The 14,326-nt window shown below is 50.0% G+C and overlaps 1 protein-coding gene across 1 annotated transcript in view; it reads left to right on the plus strand.

Moving 5' to 3' along the window:
• Positions 1-12,506, plus strand: part of CLIP2 (CAP-Gly domain containing linker protein 2) — an 88,339-nt gene extending 75,833 nt beyond the window's left edge. The window contains exons 11-16 of the mRNA XM_026063734.1: positions 1,499-1,582; positions 2,082-2,238; positions 2,785-2,944; positions 3,755-3,940; positions 7,610-7,672; positions 8,579-12,506. Of these exons, the coding sequence (XP_025919519.1) occupies positions 1,499-1,582; positions 2,082-2,238; positions 2,785-2,944; positions 3,755-3,940; positions 7,610-7,672; positions 8,579-8,590 (662 nt within the window). The 3' untranslated portion in view covers positions 8,591-12,506. The remainder of the gene's footprint in view (positions 1-1,498; positions 1,583-2,081; positions 2,239-2,784; positions 2,945-3,754; positions 3,941-7,609; positions 7,673-8,578) is intronic.
• The last annotated feature ends 1,820 nt before the right edge of the window (positions 12,507-14,326 follow it).

The raw sequence follows: 14,326 nt of genomic DNA on the forward strand, positions 1-14,326 counted from the left end.
AGATGGCATTTGTAGTCTGGCTTTTTCTCCCCTCTAAGCTAGCTGAGCAAATGCAGGGGAGGGTGTTTTTATTCTGGTGTTGCACACTCACCGCACAGATGGTGTGGGGTGGAGACAGATCTGGGGAAACGGGCACACTTCCATCCCACAGCAGGTAAAATCCAGTCCACTGAGTGTCATTTCTTCCTAGGAGAGTACTGCTAATGGCAGATATTAAGATGATTGGCTAAAATAATGGAGGTTACTGTTTTTTATTGAACTTACTATAAATCAAATCTATCCTTGCAATGAAGCCCTGAATTTATACACTTTGGAAAATTTGTATAAAGTGGCTTTGAAACTGAATTGCAGTCGGCCCCCCTCGTAAAGAGGGAAAGCCGTAACCCCTGATCCGAGCAGCAGCAGAACTGGCCCCGACGGTCTCTGTTGGCAATGATGTCCTCCTGCTTCACTGTGCATGGCGTATGATTTTGGTTGTCTCTGAAGGGTTCAGGGCTATTCCAAGCGGTGTAAGGTGCTTCCAGATCAAATTTTCCTTGTGCTCATTTCTGGGAGGCTGTATTATATTTCCTCATTCTTCCTTAGGGGGGGTATGTGTGTGTTTTGGGGGGAGTGGGTTGTTTTTTTGTTTTTGGGTTTTTTTAACAAAAAAAGCCTTGCCTGTGTAGATCACAAAGGTGATCTCTAAAGCACTAAGCTTGCCACTTCTATTTTTGAATAGCGTGTGGCTTGCAGTGACATAGCTTTTCTTGTCAGTTATTCACCTCTAAGGAGCCTGTTTCCTGCAAAGACCTTTTTAAAGTCCTGCTGAGGATGTAGCAGTCTAAATGGAGGTTTCTGGGGCTTAAATTTCACTTAATAGAGACTCTGGTTAGTTGAGTGTCACTCCAGCTGCTTACGGGTTCGGGCAGAGATGCTTTGCCCTATTTACCTGCAAAGACAGCAATGAGACAAACTGAGAGGGTGACACACATTATACCAAATTATATGTTGATTGACAGTGATTCCTGAGTAATGAGGGAGAATGTGAGACCTAGATCCTGTTCCCTCTTCCATTACCTGCCAGCAGTCACGGCTCTTAAAGTGGCCACTCGGTCCATGTGCATGTAGTTTCCTCCTTGAATAAACCATGGACAGGATGTCCTAAAGGCAGCCAGCTCAGACCTGGGCATAAAAGCATCATGCTTCAAGTCTAGGGCTCCGTTTGAGCATGGGGATGTCTTTAAAATCTCTCCCTTCCAGTGTGGTAGGTAACACAAGGAAATGTGCTGAAAGTTCCTTTCTGTGTTTTTTCTTATTAACATTTCATTCTTGGAGGGTTTTTTCCCCTTGCAGTTGCTATCTCACATCTGTCTGATACGGCTTCCTAGCTATATATCTTGCCTCCCAATGCCTGGATGGTGGACTGCCTTGCCGTACAGTTGATACCTTCTGGACTTGCAGGAGGCATTTTCCAAGCTTCTAATCCTGGTCTTTTCCTCTTTTCATTCTCCTAAAGACCTCCAAGACAAGCTGAGTAAAAGAGACAAGGAGGTGTCGTCGCTGGTCTCCCAGACCGAAGCTCTAAGGGCCCAAGTAAGTGGTAAGTTTCCCTAATCCAGCGCTGGTGGGAACTAGGCATTTCCATGCTTGTCCCTTGTACCTCTCTGTTGCACAAGGGCCCAAGCGCTCACGTGGCCTAGTAACGTGCGTGCATAAAACACGACGCTGCTTGTCTGTTAGTAGGCAGCGCTGGTAAACGTGTGTTTAGGAGTTCAGTCTTTTTTTCAGGAGGTCAAAACAAATGCAGTAAAAGCTGTTTGTATCCTGCGGGGAGGGATCTGGACCTATTGAATGTTAGAAGCCAAAAGGAACAGAGAAATAAATAAATGCTGGGTTTGAGGTTTCTGAGATCTCCCTTTAAATAGGGCCGGACCCAGAGTGTTGCTAAGCCTTTGTGGCCGCTATGCACAGCTGTGGAGACCTAACCAGGCAAGTGCAGTTAGATTGGGATGAGAGAAGGAAGAAAGCAGGACTGGAAGACAAGTCAAGGACTAAGTGACCTTTCTTTCCCCCCTCCCTGTATCCTTTGCTTCTCTCAGCTTTGGAAAATAAATGCAAAAATGCAGAGAAGAAGGCAGATTTGGTGTTAAAGGAGAAGAAGAGACTGGAGGGTGACCTGGAAGCCTTGACCAAGAAAACACACGATGCTTCAGGGCAGCTGGTACTGATTAGCCAGGAGCTGCTCAAGAAGGAGAGGTCAGTGTGCAGGCTGGACGGACAGAGGCTGCAGGGTCAGGAACCGCAGACAGACCTGGGGAGTGCACATGAGTGCGTGTTTGCTGAGTGCTGTAACTTCCTGCCAAAAGAAATCTACGGGCTAAATTGTTGAAATCCAGTCCCCGGCTTTTGAGTTGTTTAAAGATGTTCATGTGGGCACTTGGTTCGAATTGGGCTATGGATTACGGAAGGCACTGCCCTTTCACTGCTCACCAGGACCTTCAAGGCACAACTTGGTGCCCACGTAGGAGTGGAAAGAAGTTATCGACAAGCCATCTGAGCTGGCTGCTGTGCTGTCTGAACTGCGGTGTCCTGTGCAGGCGCTGGTCTCTCTAAAGCTAGCACAGTGGGAAGGAGAGGGGCATCTGAAGCCCCCAGAGCTGTGGGAGTTGGGCCAGGTTTGCTGAGGGGTCTTTCTCTGGGTGGGTTCTAGCTGAGGTGGGAGGGCAGCATGGTTGGACGCTGTAGTGCCAGTGGTGTACAGCCCCTGCAAACACCTTTGCTCTCCTGTGCTGCTTCTCGCAGGAGTCTGAATGAGCTGAGAGCGTTGTTGCTGGAGGCGAACCGGCACTCCCCAGGGCCAGAGCGGGACCTGAGCCGGGAGGTGCACAAAGCTGAGTGGCGCCTGAAGGAGCAGAAGCTCAAAGATGACATCAAAGGGCTGCGGGAGAAGCTGGTTGGGCTGGTGAGCAAACCCTTCTGGCTTTGGGCTTGGGAGGGCTCTGTGTTGCTCCAGGGGTAGGTGGGATGAGCCAAGAGGGGTTCAGGGTGTTTGGGAGAAGAAGCAGCAGTTGCCTCTGTTTGCCATGCCAGCTTTGGATTTCCCCTGGGCCCCTGAAAATGGAGATGCCTGAAATTTTCAGTCACTGCTGAAAATGATGGCCAAGTTCAGGGGCTGGCTGTGCGTCTCCAGCCGCATACAGACCATGGAAACCATCATCTTGGGAAGCATCAAGGCACAGGCACATGCCTGTCCTGTTCCCATGGCCTTTAAGCTAAGTCTTGATGCTTTTTTCATGTTACTGTCTTAGGGGAGCTTCCTTGACTGTGCTTGTGAGCTTGTGGCCTAGCTTAGCAGGCACCTCATTAAGCATGAAATGTCCATCTCCTTCTCCAGTGTTGTCCTGTTCTCATGGGATTTAGATCCATAGCTAAATAGGGCTAAAATTGTTGGAAAAAATTGAAGGTCTGCCAGTTACCCCACATTGCTTATTCCTAGATCAGAGAATGAGTAAGAACAGTGTCCTCTGATTCCTGTGTACTTCAGCGTCCTCCAGTGGTTGAAATGTGAATAATTTGAGCTCTGCTTGGAACAAATTGGAGCTGCTGTTTGTTGCCTTTGATAAAAGTGTCTTCACAGGGTGTGCTCTGACCCCATCTACTGTTGAAATCGAAATAAAGTTGTATTAGCTACTGTGGATTTGTAACCCCCTTAGTTTCTACAGTTATCGTTTTTAAATCTAACATGCACCTATTTTCACTTTGCTGTTTGAAGGACAAGGAAAAATCAGTAACAGATCAGAGACGATACTCCCTGATCGATCCCTCATCAGAGTCTGAAGTGATCCGGCTGCAGCACCGGCTCGTCAGCACGGAGGATGTCCTGCGCAACGCGCTGGAGCAGGGCCATCAGATGGAGAAGCTCATGGAAGCGATGAGGCTTTCCTCGGAGAAAACACAGGTAGAGCATCTGCTGTTGTTTCCCCTGTCGCTCAGCCCTCGACGGTCTCCTGTTGCGAGCAGTCTCCTGGGATCTTGCCCTGTGCTGTAGGAGGTGATGTGGTCAGCTGGGTCCTTTTACCTTCACTGGAAACAGCCTTGCAAGACTTCCTTCTTTTGGGTGTAGCTTAAAACTCACAAGACTTGCTACTTGGTCATTGCGAATCCATTTGCACTCTGAAAGAACAGTTACTAAATGTGATGTTTTGGGAAAGTTGCAATGTGAGTAACTGTGCTCCTTGATGCATATGTTGTGGTGTATGCGTATCTTTACACTACAAGCACAGAGTTCCTGGAGGGGTTTTGAGGAGAATTTAAGTTCACCTAGAGAGTGCTGCATTTCCTTGCCCCAGGAAGGAATGTAAGCATGTACATACAGACCTTTATTTATCTCTCTAAAAAGAGAAAAATAATGGCCTGATGAGTTCTTCAGAAAGTGCTGTAACTGTTTTCAGATAGGCTTCTGAAGAGACAAATATGACTTTCTTGTTGGATTTCAAAACAAAATAAATTGCAAGCGATGACATTCTTTAACTAATTGATAGTGTCCTTTAAAATCACTTTAATGTGTGAAAGTTAAGGGTTTGTCATCTCTGTTCTTTGCTGAGAGAATTACTTCTTTGCAGTCCTTAAGCACAGACTTTGGAGGTGGCTCTGGGAAAAGGTTTTTCATTTCTCTTAGCAGCTCCTGGAGGTATCTCTGCCTGATCTAGGTTTGCTGCTGGACCTTGAGTGCTCCCACTCCAGTTGCTGTCTTCCCTTCCCAGCTTCCTCCAGTTTCCTCTTGCTTCTTCTGAGAAAAGCAAAACAGCTCCTAATATTTTGCTAGGAAGGTCATGTCCTTCCTTGTGAAAACAGAGGCTTGATGTCAATAAGCTTGATGTCTCTTGGCGTGTTTGGCCTTTTCTGTCTCTTACCTGTGGGGTGACCTGCCTCTTATGCCAAGTTTTTTTTTTTTCTCTCTGTATATTTTTTTCTCTGTATTTTCTCTTGGGCCTGCAATCAGGTCATGGCTTTCAGAAGCCAGATGCTCCAGTGCTCATCTGATACTTATTTAAATTCATAGCTGAAAAATGTCTTTCTCTTACAATTCACAATGAGGCAGACACTGTAGGACTGTACAGGAAAAAAAAAAACACTAGATGCAGATGAGCGTAGAGTTTGTTTACCCTGATGTAGGTGTAGATACGTCGTGGCAGGTAATGTGGATTATCACGTCTTCTCTTCCTCCCATGACAGTCTTCTGCGGAGCGCGTAGGTGCTCCAGAATGCAGTCCGTACTGCAGTAGTAGTTGGCGGGAGCAGTCAGGAGGAGGGTGCGAGGTAATCACAGCCCTGAAAGCTGTCCTGGCTCAGCCGAGGGGCCGTGTGCTGCAGACGGTCTCTGTATCTTGCTGTGCAGTGGCAGCAGCCACCTGCCAGCACCAGACAGCACAGCTGTGGTCATGATGACAGGTTTGTGGCAATCTAAGATGTGCTATAATCCTGTCAGTACCTCCCGAGTGACTTTAGTTTTTGCTGTAATTGCCATGTGTCAAATGAAAGTGCATCAGGACGACTCTAATCTGTTGTAAGCTTTGGGAGGGGCGGGGAAAGTTTTTACCTCTTTGCTTTAATGCTAAACCCCTTGAGAGCTTGGAAATCTTTCCTTTCACATTCCCTCTAGTGGTGACACAGGTGATTATTTCTTCCCTTACTGTAGAAAACATCTAATCTTTTAAGGAGAAGAAGAAAGTTGGAAGGGACCTTCTGAGGTCAACTAATCTAACCCAGGTATCACTTGGACACTTCCATGCCTAAGAAATCCTAGAGATACAAGAAGATAGTATTATGCCTTCAACTGCAAGCAGAGGTACAAAGCCATGGATAGAAGATTATTAAGGGAAGTCGGGCTTCTAATGTCAATTGATGTCAGACTTGAAGTTCCTGAATTACAAGGAAGTCTGGATCAAAACTCTCTAGTTTCAGCGTGGTGTCTGTTCATCCTTTCCCCTAGGAAGGGGAGTTGTTAACTAGGGGCTTTCAGGCTGAGCCTGAGGACATTGCTGGCCTAAAGGGATCCTGATGTGATAGTCTGGGAGCTGGTGGCTCTTCTCTAGAAGACACGTTTCAGCACTAACGCATTCTTCACTGCCTTCTCATCTCCTCTCTCACAGCAGTAGCTGTCGCCCGGGGATGTGGCTTGGCATTGTTCTCCCTTTGTCTGCAAAGCCTTCACTTTGCAGCGTGCTCAAGAAGGAAATCTAATTACCGCAAGCTGCCGCTGCTCTGCCGTTGCGGGCTCAGTCAGCCGGTATGCTCTGGAGTCCTTGATGTGCATGCCTGGCCTTGCTATTAGATGAGGAGGTGCAGGAGTTAGGGGCATAATGGTGCTGTATGTCTCTGTCTCGTTGTCAGGTAATTGCTGCTTTGTTGTTTCCATGTCTGCAGCTACGAAGTAGTCGTCCTGTAATAAAGGAAGAGGAGGATCTCTGTGTTCTCCGTGTCTTGGGAGAGCCAGGTCTTGCAGCCTTGCAGGAGATGACAAGGATTTGGCATTCAGGTCTTTTCTCAGAATTCGCTGTAACTGCTCTGAGAGATTTTTATTTCATTTCAAGCAAATCATACCACTTTGTTCCTTCTCGTGACCATGTATTGAGACCAAAGTTCAAGCCTAATTCCCATCATCTGATAGCTTCTTGGTGCACACCACACAGCATGCTGCAGCCGAGGGATAATACGGGCCTTGTGCAGGGCAGTATCACCTGTGATGTGGGCGTAGTACCCCAGGGCTAAGCTGCTACTGTGGTGGTGTTCTTGCCATCCATTCAGGTGGGATTCGCTGCTTGGCAAACAGTTCAGGCTCTCAAAGCAGAGCTCGGTTTGGGTCTAGGCTTCCCCTGCCCAAACTAAACCTCTGTCCTGTAGAGTTGATTATGCACCTTCATGGCCACAGCAAGAATGAAATCTGGGTACTTGGGACACCTCTGTTGATGGGGTTGAAACCTTGCAGCCTTGTCTGCCCATAACTTCTGGCTTCCCTGTCACCAGCAGTTCACTGGGCCCCATCGGCTGAAACCTGGCATGCTATGACTTTAGGCTGTGACTTTCTTCCCTTGTTTGTGCTGGTTCTACTGTCATTTTGAAGCTGAAGGACTCCATATTATCCATGCCAAAGAAACATTATAAACGTTTGAAGTTCTTACGTTTTCTAAAGATAGAACAACAGCCTGTCCTGCCTGCCAGGCTTGTCCCCAGAGATGGGAAACAGGGAATGACATTCATTGTTGATGTTCATTGTCCCAGGTTTTGCAGTCAACTCTGCCCTTGGCTGCTGATTTGTTTATTAGGCTTTGAGAATGAGAAGTGAAGAGCAAGTCTGTGTCCATAAGGAGATCCAAAGGATGTTTTATAGCTGGAAAGGATACAATTGCCCACATGAGAATTGGGCCAGGATGCAGAGGTTATGAAACTTTTTGCCAAAAGTGGTGTGGGATTTTGCATTCCGCTTTCTCAGCATGGAGCGGCTGTTGCGTGCTGGGCTGCTGCGGGAGAACATAGCAGCCCTGCCAGATCTTGGCGCTTGCAGGTGAGCGCTGGACTCTTTCTGTGTCCCTTTTCTAAAGTAAGTATTGTCTGTTCTCTGTTGCAGACTGTTGGAAATTCTGGGTCTGCTAACGGGATTCACCAGCAGGATAAATCCCACAAGCAGGAGGTAGGTTATGAGCAAAATATTACTTAAAGCCATGACTGCTGTATGTGACTTCTTGCCTGCTGTGCTGAGGGCAGGTCTCGGATGGAGGCAGCTCGGCTAGCAAAGCTTGACCACATCATTCCCACAGCGAGAACAAGGGGCTTTGTGTGCAGCACTTGTTCCCAAGCGCGGTGGAACAGCTTCCCCAGAGCCACTGTGGCCGCAGTCAGTGCTGCCTGCAGGGATGTGAGACTGATCCTAACTATTGTAGGAGCTGCCACCAACCACCACAGTCTCTCCTTACCTTTAAAACCATTCAAAACCATCAGGAAGATGCTAGCAAGATGTACCCTGAGATGCAGCAGGTGCCCCACCTTGGTCTACTGGGTCAGTGCCTGTACGACTCTTCTCCTGGCAGTACCATCTAGAACCTGCTCGGTCTCGGATCTGTGCCATCCCCTTTATTTGGATGTCATTTGTAGGACATGCTGTCCTGATCTCCCCTTGTTTTCATGATGTAGGGCAGGATCTGTGGGCAGGATCTGTGGCCTAAGACTTTGCTTCTGCATGGGCAGGATGGCCAACCTGAGGAGGAAGGCAGTGTGGCTTACTGGGCAGAGCAGGAGGTTGGGACTTGGGGGCCTGGGTTCTCCAGTCCTGGTCTGCTGAGGCCGTCCCACTCTGTGCCTCAGTTTTCCCTTCTGTAAAAACACCCCTATAAAGTGCTTCCAGATACTGATTGAGAAGTGCTGTGGAAGAGGATCATTGTTATGGATGGTTACAGACTTACCATTTCTGCAGGAAAAATAAAGACCACCTGCCTGCCCCCTTTAATCCCTCTGGATGTGTGAGACCAACTGCTGCTGCTTCCTCCTGAGCATCAGGTGCTGCTCCCCATTTTCACTAACAAAGTCTCTTCTCTTCCAGGAGAAGCTCTGATAGAGAAGAGGTGAAGAGGATCATTTCACACCAGTATCAGCTCCTGTGCGCAGTCAGGAAAAACGATACCGCATCTGGCTTTAGCACCTCCTAAAGACTAGACACAGTATTTTCACTTTAAAGCAGGACAATGTTTATAATATACTAACTGATATAATCAGGACAGTCCTGGAATCCAGTTTTCCAAGACAGCCATCGTTCCAGGAGGAGCAGAAAGATCTCTCTGGGTTTGGTTTCTTACCTGTATTGATTTTGACTGTGGAATTTGTATTGCTTGAGCTGCCCTTTTCCCACCAGCTGACATGGTCTGGATGACAGCTGCCTTGTGTGGTGGCTGAAATGTCAGTGAGTCCTAGTAGCCCCGCAGGAACTGCAAAGGGATTTGCTTGTGGTGTTAAACTCCAAAGCACGTGCCCAGGGGCTGCACGATTTTCGCAAGGTCTGTCCCTCCCCTTTTACCCACCCCAGTGTCTTGAAGAACTGCACGAACAAGTGAAATCTGCTGGCCTTGACTGTTCATGGTGGTATGTGTAGGCTGTGGAAGACAGGGTTGTGGGGAAGTGTTTCCCTCTGTGCCTGTGTAGAAGATGTCTCAGTTCTAGAACATGGAGGCTTCACTTAGTACTTGTATAATAGCATGTTGTGGTATCTAATCTGATTTCAAAGCGATATTTATTTCATTTATCTCACCCACTGCTGTCTGGGGAAGGATCTGTGGTGGCTCTGAGTTCGGAGGGGCAGGCGCACCTCACTCAGGTGTGGTTGGCCTTTCTGCCTGCAGAGAGGTCGCTGAGCAGATCTGCTGGTGCTCTGGGCTGTGGCCAGACTGCCCAGCCTGGTCTCCCTGACTTGCGCTCATTGTACTTAGTCTTTTTCTGGGTGTCAGGCTCGATGTAGACAGCCCGGTCCCAGGGCTCCATGCTGCCCACAGTCAGCGCAGGACAGATGCCTTGAGGAGATGGTTCCCTCCCTGCCTGCTCGCTTGGACAGCTCACCTGGGATTGCCTGGCCGTTCTCTAGAGCCATCCTTGGCTGTTCGGTATAATGCACCTCCGCTGCTGTCGGGGATGGATGAGGCTCATGTGCAGCTGCGAGCGTTTGTGCACTAGTGGTTTGTCCCTGTGACTATGTGACAGTGAAAGAAAGGCCTTGGCCAGGACAGGAGCTCACTAGCTGTAGCCGGACAGACATGTGAGGCTGTCCGTGTTTGCTGAGTGTAAAAATCCTCTGTGCTTGACACAAATACAAGCTTTTGGAGCAGAAGGAGTCCAAGACTGGGGCCTACAAGGCTCTAGGTCTGTGCAGAGCAGTGCAAGCCCAGGCAAGCACCACGATTTGCCCATGAGACCTGTGGTGGGTGAGTGTGCAGCGCAGCGGGTGGGGGGTGCTTTTTCCTCATGGCCACTCCGTAGGTACCGTCTGGCCTTGCAAAGGAAGCGCATGGTTTATTTGGTCTCGTTTCTTTTTCTGAAGGCTTTACTCTTCCCTATGTCTTTGCACCATGGTTCCCCAGGGACATTAGGATGGAGTAAGAGGAGAATATGCTCTTAAAGGTGTGAGATAGCATCCTATGAAAGAGTCCAATTCACCGTTCAGTACCATAGGGCAGAGCAGTAGCAATGTTTTACCAAGCTTCCCCTTGTGCCTGACTCTTCCATCCTTCAGGAGCTCATCTGTTAGGATGGGGCATCTGTGAAAGAGGACAAGGTAGAAGAGGCTGCTGAGAGATCTGAGCCAGACAGAAGGCAAATAGGTATCACAGCACGTCAGCTTCGTTGCTTCTTGCCCTGTTTTTTTTTTTTTATGAAGCAGTGTTACTTTTTCTTAGTGGATTACCAGGCTCTTACTTGATGGGCAGCCAGAAACAAGCTTGGAAAAACTTGGTTTTCATGGCTTTAATTCTGCTATGAGGAGGATGTTGCTGAATCTCTTTCTGGACTATGATAAAACATTGGGCCCTGCTCACTTGATGCAGGATTGATCCTCTCTCATCCCCCCTCAATTCAAAGAGATGGTGAGAGAGGGAGGGAGGTGACTTGAGGGCAGTAAAGCAGGTCAAAAAACATAGCTTAAGTCTGGCTCATTGCAGGAGGAAAGGGGTGGGGAAGCTAACTAGCTGGAAATAATTCAGATGGGACCCCATCCTGTCTTGCGGAAGTGTTTAATCAGCTCTTACTAATAACCAGGAAGACTGACACCAATCACTGGCTAGTGCTAGGACTTTCAAGGCATCATAGGAGTGGACTCCAAAAGCCTTCTGGTAAGTGATGGAGGGAGCTGAATACACTTAGGAAAATCCCAGAGGGAGCGTTCATTGTTACAGCTGGAACAATGACTATCTCAACTGGGAGCTGCTGTTCTTAAGAAGTTGGGGCTGATGTTCCCCTAAGTGCTGCTGTTGGCCTGAATGGACTCAAAAATCAGTGCTACAGCTCCCGCTGGCTTGAGTGGCAGGAGAGTCAGGATAAAGCCAAGTGCTTCTTGCAGCGCTGCCTGTCTCCAATTCCAGGGTTTCCCCAGGGTTTTCCACAAGTGTAGGGTTCCCAGGACACCTGCCTCTGGTTGCTCGTCTGCAGGGCTGCCAGGGGCCTTCCTAGGTTATAAGAGACCAAACTAGGGAGAAATCTGGAAAGGGACGAGGAGAAGATTCCCCAGCCCCTCTATTTATTTGTAAGTTTAATTGCTATTTTTGCCTATATGTGGTGATGTATAAAGTACTTCACAATATTTGATCTAACTGGCTTCATTCTTTGGGGGGAGATTTTGTTTCAAGGGCATTAAACACTGATGCACCCATCTCTTGTTGTCAGTCAGGGACTGGTTCCTGTTTGTGCCTTTACTCCCCCTTCAGCTTCAGTCTGGCTCTTCTTGACTAGATCTCCCAAAAGCCGCGGCGGGGGGCTGCCTCCTCGCCTGTGTGCCGTGCTGGCTTTGCACCTGGAACCGAGTCCAGAGCGCGACTCAGAGCAACGTTCGCAGGGCAGGGCAAGGGCAGGATTGGGGCAGGGTGGCGAGCGGGACTTAGCACCGTGCCGCGTGCCTGCTCAGCAGCTGGTTTGACCCGGCAGCCTGCCCTTCCCACTGCTCCGGAGAGGAAGCCCTGGCACGGCGGCGGCAAGACCAGCACTAGACTCGCTATTAGTTGCGTTAGTTCAATGGCTGGTGAGGGTTTTCTGCTGAAGGCTGAGAAGTTACCAGGTGAATAAAGTCCCCATGCTGGGTAGGAAAACTTCCTGCTCCAGTTTGGTGATTTCTTCTCTAATCCTCTTGGCTAAAGGAATTAAAAAAAAAAAAAAAAAAATCACCCAGGCTTGGATGGCGACTTAGCTTTATCCCTCCTAGAGCATCCGGAGACCTGGACCTGGAGCGAGGGGCAGCACCGTGCTCGTACCATACTGACCCATGGGTGCTGAGCTGCTAGCCAAGGCTTTACAGCTGCTGCCTACCCCCGGCTGCCCTCGGTTCCTCTGGCTTTCGGTAGAGATGCATGAGGGTTTCATTAAAACAAAACGATGCAAATGACACTGCAGAAGTCTTAAAAATTCCTGTACTCAGTTGTTCGGCAGCTTTAGCAGTTCAACGCTATCTTGTAGGGAATTATTAATATACTAAGATCCTATAGGCCTCGTGTAAGTTACCAGAATAAGGATGATGATACTAGATGTATAAATGGATGATAACCTTTTACCCGTACAGTATGTATTACAATTTTGTAGCTTAGTCATTTTTTGGCTATCAGATTTTGTTAGTATGATAAAAAAAAAACACACAAAAAAATGGTTTGACTGCTAATGTCTATTTTATTTGATTCGTTTTATTTCTTCCTCTGTACAAAAGCTGTACAAATCTCACTCTGTGTAACGACTCCAGCTGTGTAATCATGTACCATCCGCCCCTGTCCTGGCTTGCTGGTGTGGTGAGCTCGTTACTAAACAATAAAATCTGTGGCTGAAGCTGGGCGCCGCGGTGCTGCTGTCCCCCCCCCCGGGAGGGAGGCCCTGGGCCTTGTCGCTGGCGCGCGGGGGGCGTTTTGCCGTGGGAGTGACGGGGAGCAGGTCCCGGGCCACGTCGAGGTGGAAGCCGTGATGAGGGGAAGGGGGAATGGCCGGGGGGAGGAAGGGGGGGGGTCTCCGTCATCGGACTCCAGCCCACCGGGCAAGTGGTGGCGGGAGCAGGCTGGTCTCCCCCGTCCTGCCCATGGAGAACATGGCACAATCACGGCAGTCCCCGTGGCAGGACCTTGTCCAAGGCTTTTTCCCGACCTGAACCCATGCAGCCCGGCCCTCGGCTTCCGGAGCTGCCGGAGCAGGGGTGTCCCCGTGCTCCCGCCTGCTTCCTGTAGTGGTTGATAGCCAGAAGTGCGGCTGCTGCTAACTGGGCGTTTCTTCTTAAAAAAAAAAATCAGGCGCCTTTAATCCAACCCTCGATGCTTTTTTCGTGCTCCCGAGGGTCCTCGGGACCTTCCTCGGCTGCGCTGCGAGCCCGCGGCCCTGCTTCGCCGGTAGCTGCCCTCCTCCTCCTCCTCCTCCTCCTCCTCCTCCTCCTCCTCCTCCTCCAGTGTCGGGCTGTTCCCGGGGTTTAGCTCCACGGCGAAACGCTGTCGGAAAGGCCGGGTTTCCTCGGTGTTGCCAGCTTGCTTTGGTGGACAACGTGTTGCGAGGACTTGAGAAAAATGGGATTCTTTTTCCTTGCCTTCTGGCTTTTTTTTTCCTCCCCCCTGGACTCCTACAATATTCTCTGCCACCCGGATTGCCAGGAGGTTTTAAATTATGTTTTAAGAGCCAGTGTGAGATTTGTGTGCATTGGCTTGGTCCCAGAGCGAGGCCCAAGGAGAAGTCCAAGCACCTGGCAATAAAACCAGGAAAAGTGGCAACGCCGCCTCATTTCAGACCTGTAAAACAGTCCGTGGAGCAGGTCGGTGGTGTCCTGCTAGCTTGTTTTTTCCAGGTGTGTGAGCGTTACGGGTTAAAAGAGCCTGGAGCTGCTAGCGCGGGGGCAATGGTGTCCAGCGGCAGCTCCGGAGGAGCAAACCAGCCCCGGCCATCGCCGTGTCCCCGGCATGTCCCCTTTCCCCCTTGGCAGGGGTGAAGCTTTGGGGCTCGGGGCCACGGCGGAGGCGGGAGCAGGTGCTCAGGCAGGTGCCTCCCGGCTTCGTCCTCGTTCAGCTCCGCCGTGCGATTCGTTAACGCGCGTGTTTACAATCAAGGGCCCGAGCGCCTGGCACCGCGTGCGGATGACGCCGCCGCGCTCGCCTTTGTTTGCAGACATAACATTTCGGTGCCGTTAATCGTGCGGTGCAGATTAATAAAACATGAAGTTTAAGGATGCCTAAATCGCAGTGGGGGAGGCGGCAGCGTCTGCCAACACAAACGTTTGCGCTTTGTTTTCGTGCTAGCGTCGAGCCGAGGAGCGGAGCCGGCTCCGCGCAAGGGCAGCCGCGGGATCGCTGCGGCACGAGGCACCCGGCCCCGCGCCGCGGGCGGCTCGGAAGAGGCGATCCGGCCTCAAATCCGCCTGGGAGGCGTCTCCTTGTCCGCGCCGGGCAGCCCGGCTCCTGCGATGGGCGCTGCGGGATGGGTTTCGTGTCCGGTGTGTCCGTCCCTTGGCTTGAATCGGCGCCCTACGACCGCGGCGCCGGTGCTTCAACCGTGCGCAGGGAACGAGCTCCTGCTCTCGCAAGGGTGTTTCTCCTCCGTCGCGCTGTTATCTAACAAGCGTCCTCGTCAAAACAGCTAA

This window comes from Apteryx rowi, unplaced genomic scaffold, assembly GCF_003343035.1.
Source record: "Apteryx rowi isolate R43461 unplaced genomic scaffold, aptRow1 scaffold_20, whole genome shotgun sequence".
Lineage (NCBI taxonomy): Eukaryota > Metazoa > Chordata > Aves > Apterygiformes > Apterygidae > Apteryx > Apteryx rowi.